The sequence below is a fragment of the Lycium ferocissimum genome, chromosome 7 (genome assembly GCF_029784015.1).
Source record: "Lycium ferocissimum isolate CSIRO_LF1 chromosome 7, AGI_CSIRO_Lferr_CH_V1, whole genome shotgun sequence".
In the NCBI taxonomy this organism is placed as follows: Eukaryota; Viridiplantae; Streptophyta; class Magnoliopsida; order Solanales; family Solanaceae; genus Lycium; species Lycium ferocissimum.
The window spans coordinates 48,286,221-48,298,311 of record NC_081348.1 but is presented as its reverse complement, the minus strand read 5'-3'; the positions used below and the strand labels follow the sequence as shown (position 1 = coordinate 48,298,311).

The 12,091-nt window shown below is 35.5% G+C and overlaps 1 protein-coding gene across 1 annotated transcript; it reads right to left on the bottom strand.

The window, feature by feature from the left end:
- Window positions 1–4,063: 4,063 nt before the first annotated feature.
- LOC132065479 (uncharacterized protein At2g27730, mitochondrial) lies at window positions 4,064–8,742 on the bottom strand. The gene is made up of 4 exons (XM_059458893.1): window positions 8,612–8,742; window positions 6,279–6,404; window positions 5,597–5,635; window positions 4,064–4,569 (listed from the first exon to the last, which is right to left on the bottom strand). The coding sequence occupies exons 2-4, from the start codon at window positions 6,378–6,380 to the stop codon at window positions 4,357–4,359; spliced, it is 354 nt and encodes a 117-aa protein (XP_059314876.1). The 5' UTR covers window positions 6,381–6,404; window positions 8,612–8,742; the 3' UTR covers window positions 4,064–4,356.
- Between the last annotated feature and the right edge of the window lie 3,349 nt (window positions 8,743–12,091).

The following is a 12,091-nucleotide window of genomic DNA, read 5'->3' as shown; positions in this document are numbered from 1 at the left end:
ATGAGTCAATTATTACAATATTGATATTTGTATTATGAGAATTCTATCATAAATTGATTAGTTTTATTGTTTTATTTTAGTTGTCAATCTATGATAACACTCTTCATTTATTCGAATTTGAGACTGATAATTCGAGCAATCTCGAATTCGAGACTGCTCGCAAAGACGAACTGCTTTGAAATATTTTTTCTTTAGCTGAAGGTTTATTGGAAACTGTCTCTCTAATTCCTAAGATAGGGGTAAGGTCTGCGTACCCTCTGTTCTTCCAGACCCACTTGTGGGATCACATTGGGCATTGTTGAATTAATTACAATGTTGTTTAGTTTTCTCATTCTCTAAATTTCCATAATTTGTAGAAGGAAGGGGAGAAGAAAGACGAAGGAACACTCAAATTAACCCTTATGATATCAGGAGGTGTAGTAGCTGCCATTGGTGCAATTTTTGCAATTATCAAGAAGATCAAAGAGGAGGCTAATAAGGTCAAAGAGGCAGCTTGAAATGTAGATCATATTTCATATTCTACATTTTATTTTTAATTTTTCCATTTGCATCTGTATGTTGTAATTTATTTTTGAAGACTTCTTTGGATGGTTGTTACCTATTGTATCGTATTGTGTTGCTAGTTTAAATATAATGTTTGCTTGTTTTGATTATTACTTAAATTTTGTTGTATTATATCGTTAAATTCGTCCTTAGGTAACGACGAAAAGTCTCATTTTATGTAACGAATCGTTGATCGCATCGTTAACTTTTCTTTTTCTTATTTTGTCTTTATCCATTACTTAATAATTTTATTTTATCCTGTACTCTACTTTTATATAGAAGTTTTACACCGGACACTTTTTTTTAGGTTCCTTCAACTTGCTAGTGTGTGACATTATGTAAGGAAGGAAAATGATACAATCTATCTAAGCATTGTATTATCAGAGTAATATGGTACAAAATAATATAACGCAATACAATATAATACGATACATTATGAAATAATGACAATCATCCAAATAAACAAATTTGGTCCTTGAGGGGAAATAAATAAATTTCATATGCTGTTATTATGATGTTTATAAAATTTATTAGTTCTTGAGTTCATGGCTATAATCAGTGGCGCATCCAGGATTTAAGGGTCGTGAGTGTCAATGCAACACTAAAAAATAACTGCAATTAATATTATCATTACTAAAATTGAAATGCTAAGCAGTGATTCGAACACACGACGTCCTAACCGTCCAAATCTTTAAAATTCCACCGGAAACACCCAGCTGTCTTGTTGCTTTTCAAGGTGCTTTTTTAATGTTTATATCCAAATTTTATATATTTTTATATATAATTATACCTAATCTATATCGGGTTTAACGGGTGCTAGAGCATCACTAAATTATACATAGGTCCACTCCTGGCTATAATGTTATTTATATGATATTTAGGTAAAGCTAGATGATTTTTTTTTTTTAGTTATGAAGAACTGTTTTAACAACTTTTAGTAACACTAAAGTTGTACTCCCTCTGTTTCAATTTATTTGAACTTATTTCCCTTTTAATCCGTATCAAAATGAATGACTTTTTTTCTAATTTGAAAACAAATTCACTTTATGAATGATTTACAGCCACACAAATTTTCAAGGCTTATTTTGAACCACAAGTTTCAAAAGTATTTCCTTTTTTTTAAATATTGTGCTCAATCAAATCGGTTCATATAAATTGAAACGGAGGGAGCAGTACTTTCAGGCAACATGAATGACTTTTTCCTTAAAACAAAAAATTCAATGACTCTGACACAATAAAATAAAAGTTTGAGTGATTATCTACGAAATTATTCTTCCTATGGAGACCCGAATGAGGACACGTGCTATTACACTATTCAACGGCTGTGTAGCGTTGTTTGAGGATAACATCTGTTAGAGATTAAATTTCAACGGTTTAGATATTTCATTCACAAGCAATAATTGAACCAACATAATGGAAAAAATGAGCAAAGTCAAATTCCATCAAATAAATATAATTGCAAGCTTCATTACCATTTGAAAAATCCCATCACTCCATCCTCCAAAATAAAAAGTGTGATCTCGTAATTCTTAGTTTATCAGGATGTGTTTTTTTTGTCAGTGAAGATACGTTGTTAGATATTCTATTTATTTTCTCATTAAAGTCGAACATAAACCTGTACTGGAAATATAGTTGTGTGTACGCAAAAAAGAGATGGGATCTGGTGACACTTGGGAGTATTCTTGTCATAAGAACATTTTTAAAAGGCTTAATGCATATGCAGCCCTTTAAACTTACCTCTTTTTTTCATTTTTCATTTTGGCATTTTAACTAAGTGTTGTTTCTATTGAATCCGTAAACTTAATCTCAAGTGTGTCTGTCAAGCACAATGTAACTTACATAAAGATATATGGTGAGTTAAAATTTTTTTTTTTTTTAGTCTTGCGCGTGAATGTCAATCGCAACCTACGTGAAAAATTCAACCAATTAAAACACCCCACCCATTTTAATTATACACATCAGATAGGAAGAAGTGTGTTACTGTGTTATACAAGTGAAGAACCACCGCTTGAACCAATCAAATAACAAAACTAGAAAAATAAGAAATCAAAATCGAAAACTAAAACTGAAAAACAAGAAACCAAAACTGAAAACCAAATCTGGAAAATAAAAACCGAAAACTCAAAAATAAAAACTGGAAAATCAAAAACTGAAAATAAGAAACCAAAACTGAAAACTAAAAAACCAAAACCAATCTAATGTGTATAATTAAAATGATGGGGTGTTTTAATTGGTTAAATTTCCCACGTGAGATGAGATTGACATTCACGTGCAAGGCTAAAAAAAATGAAACTCACCATATATGTTATGTGAGTCTGATTGTGTTTGATAGACACACTTGAGATCAAGTTCAGGAGTTCAATAAGAACAACACTTAGTTGAGGTGCCAAAATGAAAAGAAAAGAAAAAGTTTAGAGGGCCAAATATGCATTAAGCCTTTTTAAAATATAATTATATTTCGGGGTAACAATAGCATGAATGGTCAAGGGCCCTTGTTTCTAGAAAGAAAAAAATTTGTAGAAATTTTAGTGAGATCAATAAATGATAATCTACTGAAATTGCATTTTTGTGATATAGCCAAACATAGCAGGGCGTCTTGCTGACGGTAAACTTACTCAAAAAGATTAAGGTAGCAAACTAGTGACCATTTGCCTTTGGATATTTAATATAACTTCCTCCATTTGCAAACATAGGACTTGTTCACAAAGATTAAGGTAGCAGACTAGTGACCTTTGGGTGTTTAATAGAGTAACTCTTGTTTAATACTAAAACTTTCTCCACTTGCAAAAAATAGGCCTGCAACAAGTTGAAGATATTTCAGCCTAATTCTTAATCAGTGTATCAGACCAACAAACAGGCATTGCAAAGTCTCAGACGTGTTGACAATCTTGCAAATATGTATTAAATGGTGGTGGGGTTGTCAGCCAAAGTCAACATTACATCGTGGATACAAGATATCTTTTTAGTTTCCCACCACCAGTCCGATATCCACAGTGAAACTGAAAATCTCACATTGGAGGGTAAAAAGCTCTCTGACCAAAGCTTAGAATAAAGGTGTACGTACCACACTGCCACAGCTCTTATTGTGGATATGGTAGCTCTTATTGTGGATAAAAGAGTTGTGGATAAAAGATATATTGGCACTTAACAAGCTCAAAGATTACAAGGAGAAGTCATACACTATACCTCGAAGGATACTGGACCAGACAAAATCTACAAAGATCGTATCCAACAAAAACCTACTAAGAAAGATTTATTTAACAGCTCATGAGCTCAATGCAAGATTAAAGAGCATCATCATATGTCATTTGATTGGTCTTTCTAAATTATATGAACAATAGTAATATCACTTGTAACATTAATGCAGTATTCGAACAAACGCAAAATAGTTCTTCGTTTAGCATAAAAAAGGTAAACAAGAATAGAGACGCAGGAAGATTGTGAAATTGAATCACTTAAACCATGGAAGGAAGCAGATGACAGTAAAAAAGAAGCAACTACCACCTCCGAGATGGGTGGCTATTGAAATGCATTCTTTCCATGGTATAAACAGGTAAAGGGTGTACTACATTTTAAAGTGACAAATCAAAACATTGAAATTCATCTCTAAAGCGACATGTGATAATGTTTAAGCAACACACATAGAACATCATCCAGTTAAGCAGTTGTAAAATTTACATCTGCGCTAGAGATTTTGTACATCCAGCCGGTGGAAAACCATAAAAAAGGAAAAGAGACGAGGGTACTGTTAACCAAACATGAGTTTTCTTTATTTATTTTTTTCTTTTAAGGAGTTGCCTATCAAGAGATACTTCAATCCTGCACTTCTTCTGTCTTCTTGTCCTTTGACATCAAGTACCAACCCAAAGCACCAATACCAGTAACAAGTCCAGCTAGAACGCCATAGTTACGGTACTTGTCATTTGACACCCCGGGTGTGGAAGAGGACTGGGCACTTGGTGCAGCATCAGCTACTGACCCTGAGCCACCAGCGCTAGTTGCAGCTTGATCTTCTGGCTTGGGACCCTGAGGAATATCAATCATCACAAGTAGAAATTTCAAGATGGAGCAAAGCCGAGACACAGCAAATAGCCCTAACACCCCACCTTCCACCCCATCTCAGTTTTTGTTTTTTTTGCTTGAGGTGCATTAGCTAAGAGCATTGAACCAACAAGGTCAAATTTAGAGTTACATCTTGATCTGTTGAATTGAGCATTTTATTTTGTTACCCATGTATTTCATTTCTTTATACAACCTCAGATAAGTTAAATATCAAAAGTTGATGAGCCCACTTCTATGTCAACTAAAGTCAGCTCGATGCTCATATGAACTGTGAACATCTCAAGATTCTTGACATTACACAAGTAGGTCAGCATACTGTCAAACGGGAGATGACCGTTTCAAGTGAATCTTGAAATGGTGGGTTCCATGCACATAAGCGGTCAATAACCTCTCCAAGCTATTATCAGAACCCTCAATCTGTCTGATAGAGAATGCAATCACGAAATAGAAGGATAACCTTCAGGACAAAGAGACAAAAACTGTTGGAGGGAATCTCGTATTCAACACATAATATGCTAAGAGTGGAAAGTATGATAAGCAACAAACATGTAGCAACATGGCAACATTTTAGTGACTCGGTAGACTTCTTTTCTAGGGTATACAAAATGGAACCAGCAACAACAACTATGCCTCAGTCCCAATCAAGTCGAGGTCCGCTATATGAATCTCCACTTCTTCATTTAAGTTCATTTTATATCATTGTCAGCCTAAATAAATACAAGTGAAAAATACGTCACACACACACACACACACACACAGATATATATATATTAGTAGAAGTTTTGAACAAAACTGAATCAGCAAAAAGGCTATTTTGATAACACCAATTTGGTAACCTCTAGCCTTAACCTCATTTCCCCTCTTCGTAGTTGCCAATTCTCAACCAATGAGTGAAATTATCAAGTGTGAAGACACACCTAAAGAGAAGAGGCACAGAGTTGGGTGAAAGGCGGAGCATAATGAATCGCTAAATATATCAAAATTCCCATACCTTGCGTGCAAGCTTCTCCAGCTTCTCCTTCTCCATTTTCTGTAAAGTGGAAAAACTACCATTTAGACAAGGCGAGAAACACTTTCAACATATCTCATGACTGAACACTTCAGCTCTACTTACACTTGCAACTTATGATCTAGGAACAGCAAAAGTGCATAAGTAAATAAAAGAATGCACAACATTTACTATAAACAATTGCCCAGATACCCACAAGAAAGAAGGAAAAATATGTGACTAGCAATATGTTGGTTTGCAACAAAACTACAAAATAGAACTAGCGTAAAAGTTCTTTCCTACTTTTGAACTAAAGGGTGGAAAAGGAAGTTAACTGATAGCATTTAGCAGTGAGTACTGTCAAAAAAGAGCTTTCATCCATGATACTTGGGACTTAGGCGGCAAAACTGTATACATACTGCATGCAAATGGCAAATGAGCAATATGAGATTATGAGAAAAATGGAACACCTCAAAGAAAGCAAAACCAGGACCCACTGCATCAAATAGAGTAACAACCAACAAAATGCCACAAAAAATTTTAGCACTACCAAAATGAAGAAGTATACTTGCATTATGCGCACAAGTAGGTAAGGTTTTTTTGAGTCGAAGGTAACCACACAAGTAGCTAAGGTTTTTTTAAATAAGGAAGATAGGTAAGTTATAAATAACAATTGAAGAGTTACCTTGATGTAGACATTTTCAGCAGCTTTTTCCTCCTCGCTTAACACCTTGCCACTGCTTGAGAGCCTACGAGAAACATATCTGAAAGCATTCCTGGCTGCCATCTCAACTTTCGTCTCAAAATCTTCCTGTCATTAACAAATGAAGCCACATTCAAATAAAATGGATATCAACGCATTTGAAGAATTAAGAAACCATGCATATCCCTTTCTCAGTTTGGGTTAATACCAGCATCACTTGAAATTTATGCAATTGTCAATCAGTAACTTGCCATAACAAAATCAGTTTTTTATAGGATAGCTAGGCCAGAGGGAAAACTGTGCTTCCAAAGAACTGAGATTATGCTAATTCCTAATCCATGCACATTAATCAATGATATTCACAAACAGATTGACCTACAAAATGTGGTCCTATAACTAGCGAACTGCTTGTACTTTCGGATAGCCTCGCGAGCACAAAAATAGAATGTCAGATACCCATTCCTACAACAGCTAGCACAAATCCTGATTCGATAATCTGTTTGGATGATCTAATCACACAAAAAGCCCTAGTCTTCATCATGTAGTTGACATATACTATTATCCAGATGGTCAAATGTGCAAATGAAATTCCACTTGTTACTGCAATGATGATAATTACTGCTATCATCAAAACCACAAGCATTTCAAACTGAAAAATACCTAGCATTCTAATATCCTTGCACTTGAATCCTTCCAAAATTTTACACTGTTTTATGCACCTACAATGACATGGTATATATCTGACCAACTAACACAGTATGTATCTGACCATCAGGAAGTACCAGCGATCATTTAAACAGCAAAGATTAATGCAATATCTGATTCATACGGCATAGAAACAGCTCACAAAATTGTCAAAATGACAAATACCTGGCATTCTATTATCCTAGCACTTAAAACCCTCCAATAATTTTACACTGTTTATATGCTCATCTGGATGAACTAACAAGCATATAAACAGAAAAAATCAATGTAATGTCTGAACTCTGAAGGAAATTGTCATAGAAACAGCTCACGAACTGTCAAACTGACAAATACCTAGCATTATCTAGACAATTTAATGACCATATAAACAGAAAAATCAATGCAATATCTGAAGGAAATCTTCAAACGGCATAAAAACAGCTCACGCAATGTCAAAACTCTTAAAGTCATTAAGTAATCGAAGTACCGTGATGAAAATCGATGAAATGAAACCCTAAAATCCCCAACATTACAACAAAATACAGCTATTTCACATGCACAAGCACATAGAAAAGAGAGATGAATAGTGCGATAAAGTCTCGCCTCTGTTTTACACACCTGTAATAACATAGAATGTATCTAACCATCTAGAAGAAGCAATGAGCATATAAACAAAAAATCAAAACAATATCTGATTCATACGGCATAGAAAATCGATAATATTGAAATTCGAAGTAAACTCTACTAAAATCGTCAATATTTGACAGCTCATGTATTGTCAAATAATCAAAGCGCTAGATTGAAAATCGATGAAATGAAACCCACGCATCAAGTAATAAAAGCGCTAGATTGAAAATCGATGAAATGAAACCCTAAAAAAACCTTAATTATACAACAACATACAGCCATTTCAAATGCATAAGCGCATATACCTAGCATTCTATTATCCTTACACTTAAGAACTTCCAAATATTTACATTGATTTTCTGGAAGAAGCAGTGATCATATAAACAAAAAATCAATACAATACCCGATTTATACGGCATAGAAAATCGTCAATATTGAAAATTGAAGTAAAATCTACTAAAATCATCATTATTTGACAGCTCACAAAATTGTCAAAACTCTATTAAACGCCACATCAAGTAATCGAAGTTCCGGCACGAAAATCGATAAAATGAAACCCTAAAAAACCCTAACAATACAACAAAATGCAGCCATTTTACATGCATAGGAGCATATATACCTAGCATTCTATTATCCTTGCACCTCTAAATTTATTTATTTTAAAAAGACGCAAAAGTGCATTTAGTAGGGTTTGATCCCACAACCTTCAGAGATTAAACCCAACACTTAACCCGTCTTTCTCGATCTAGTTTGGATACGTATTCCTTCAGTTAATATTAGATATATTTTAAGAATTTATATACATAATATATCGAGTTTAGTCGAATGACCATGGGTTCACGTGACCTATTTTCAATAAATAGAAGATAGTAATATATATCGCCCCAGAAAATGTCAATCATTATATTTTTTCGGCTCTAATAACATAGTAATATATATCTACTGCATCGATATTGCATTAAGTAAGAGCATAGAAAAGAGAGATGAATAAGTGTGTTTTTCACCTCAGTTGTCTCAGGTCGGTGAGAGAATGGGTGGGTGATGCTTTTGTTGCCTATTTGGGGGTTTTACTTTGCTTTCTCTCCGAAAAGAGCATTTCTAGAAGATTTTATTATGTGGGCCGTTTATTCAGTGGACTAGCCCACGTTTGATTCTTATTTTTGTGCGGTTTGTCCTTCAAATGCACTAGTCTTTAATTTTTGTCCCTCAAATTGGTGGTTCTTAATTTTAGTCCTTCAACTAATACCATCAGGTCTGGGATTCGAACCCCAGCTCATTGAAAAGAAAAAAAACACAATTTCGCAAAGCGAGTTATGTAGCAAAGTTAGGCCTTAAGGCAGAGTTTTGTAAAATTCCAACTGAATAGAAAAAAAAAATTACCTTAATGTCAGGCATAAGGCAAAACTCTGTCTTAAGGTAGAGTTTGGCTTATGCCTGAAGGCAAAACTCTACCAATCAGGTAGAGTTTGTAGTAGTTTCAAACTCTACCTTAAGATATAGTTTCAAACTCCTTAAGATATAGTTTCAAACTCTACCTTAAGATAGCAAAACTACTCGCTCGAATCTACGCTCGCAAATCCTAAATGCTTGCGAATCCAAACTCTACCTTGTCAATCTTTTTTTAATTTTTGACTGAGCGGGAGTTCGAACCAGAAACCAAGGGGTTCTGGCGAAACACAAAAATTAAAAACCACCAATTTAAGGGCCAAAAATTAAAGACCACCCTCGAATAAGGGCATCGTGCAAATTGCGCCATTTGATTAGGGGGAAATTTGCACAATTAGCCTTATTCGGGGGATGGTCTTTAATTTTTTACCTTCACTTAAAAATTCATGGGTTTCGAGTTCGAACCTCTGCTCAGTTAAAAATAAAATATAAAAATTGCAAGGCAGAATTTGTCTGCAAAACTCTACCTTAAGGCAGTCAAAACTCTATCTTAAGACAGAGTTTGCTAACTTATAACCCAGAGTTTGCCTTAAGGCAGAGCTTTTATGCAAACTCTCCCTTATAAGGCAGAGTTTGCCTTCAGGCATAAGGCAATCTCTCCCTTAAGGTAGAGTTTGAATCCAAAACTCTCCCTTGCGATTTTTTTTTAAAATTTTTGACTGAGCGGGGTTCAAACCCGAAATTCATGGGTTTTTAGGTTGTTACACTCTGTACTTTCATACATTAAGTTTCTTCATGAGTTGGTTGCAATAGATTCAGAAGCGGAGTTATTTTCGAGGATATGTGAGGTTAGGTGTTCATCTTGAGTATACGAGGGTTTAAGTCCATGCTTAGTATGTATTAAGAGGATTAGAGGTTGAACGAATCGATGAGAATACGTTTCGGAAAAAGTTGGATTTTAAGGTTGGGTATACGGACCGTATAATTTTTATGGACAGTATATTTGATTGAATCCCACCGTAAATCGATTACAATGGGGGTAAGCCGCTGATTGGATTTTACGGTCCAATTATACGGGCCGTATAATTTTCACGGTCCGTAAAAAGTGAACCGTAAATTTAAGTCAGTGCCAAAAAAATTTTATGTTATATTTCGTACCCCTCATTTTTATCTCATTTCCTCAGACTCCAAACACCTCTAGAAACTTCTCCAATATATGTAATCAACCCCAAGTGAAATCAAGGATTAAAAGAGAGAGTCGAGTGCTAAAGGGTTCCAAAGAATTGTTAAAGCTTGTTTCTCCTTCTTGTAATAGCTTTGAGATATACTTCAAGGTGCAATGATCTCAGAATTGAAGTGTTCGTGAGTTCTTGAGGTAAGATTTCATCTTACTTCCATGTTTATGGGTTTATGTGATAGTTATACTAGGGTTTGAGAGAAAGAAATTGGAGGAAAGATTCAAACATGAACTTGATGTTATTTTGAGTTGTAATCTAACTTGAGCCATGATTGTTAGTGTGTTTTGAGCAAAAATCTTGTTAGTGTGTTTTGAGCAAAAATCTTGTTACGGGGATAATGGTTAATATTGAGAATGTGTTGATGTTGTTATACTTGGTGTAAGAAAGTGTATAAGCGTTGTATATAAAACGTATATTGGGCTGTTTTGATGAAAACCTTGGAGTGAGAAGTGATGCAGGATTAAAAAGGCCTAGTTGAGGTTGTTGTTGTGTTGCTGGCAGTTGGATGTGTTGTGATGTTAAGAAATAAGGGGAAATGCTGCCCGTTTCACTTTAGAATCAAGTTATCATTGATATACGTGATATACTAGCGCCATCTAAGTTGCATATGTATTCCCTTGTTATAGGATTGGCGCTCTAGTTGTGATAAGCTCGTTGTTGGATTGCTTGGACGACTTGAGGTATGTTAAGGCTAACTTTCCTTCTTTTTGGCATAATCCTTATGAACGGAACGTCAACGTAACGCTACTCCATAATGAATTCAATTCTTAGTAGCTAGGGATGTTTCATGTCGATTCATGTTCTAGAATGCTATTCTCAGTAAGTTCTTCTTCAGATTCAGTATGATTCATAGAGTCACTTATTGATGAAAATGCTATCTCATAACGACGTTCGGAGGTGTAACGACTTTCCGTTACTCCGACAGATTATTGATGTACTCATATCATATTCTTGCATTGCATTTCATTTATATATATACATGTACAGAACTGTGACCCCTCAGGCGTTATATACGTACATATTATGTATTATACATATGTATGGGGTAAGGGGAAGGTGACAACGTTATATACGCACTACCATGATGATGCCCACAGAGGCCGATATGATACGATGGGATGCCCACAGAGGCTTGACAGGCGTTATATACGCATATATATGTATGACCCTTATGCATGCATGCACAGTATTTATGTATATCATTGGCCCACAGAGGCAGTTCAGACATACAGGTTGCATTCATTTCATCCTATGTTCTCTTATGTCTCTTTCATGTTACTTTCATGCCTTACATACTCAGTACTTTGTCCGTACTGACGTCCCTTTCCTGGGGGGGGCTGCGTTTCATGCCCGCAGGTTTAGGTAGATAGGTTGATGACCCACCACTGTAGGCTGTTGTTCAGCTTTATTGGAGCACTCCTCTTGTTCCAGAGTTGTTCTTGTGTTTTTGGTACGTTACACTTTTGTGTGCATATGGGTATGGCGGGGCCATGTCCCGACCTTGTTACGTCATATACTCCGGTAGAGGCTTGTAGACAGTTATGGTATAGTTAGACTTTGTATGGCCCCTTCGGCCTATATTTTTGCTGTATAGTACTTCACGACAACCTTGTTGGCTTGCACAGTTTTTGTCCGGCATAGTTGTATAGTATGTCTTTTTGGGCTCATCCCTTTTTCAACATATTTCTCATGTGATTTAGCAGATTTCGTCTGGTGACCCCTCAGGTCCCCTCTTATTTATGATCAAGATAGGAAAGTATGTTTAGCGGTGCTCGACATGTAGGGCCCGGGTGACCGTCATGGCCCTCTACTTTAGGTCGTGACATAGGCGAAAGGGAAAAATTAAAGACCAGTGCCTTT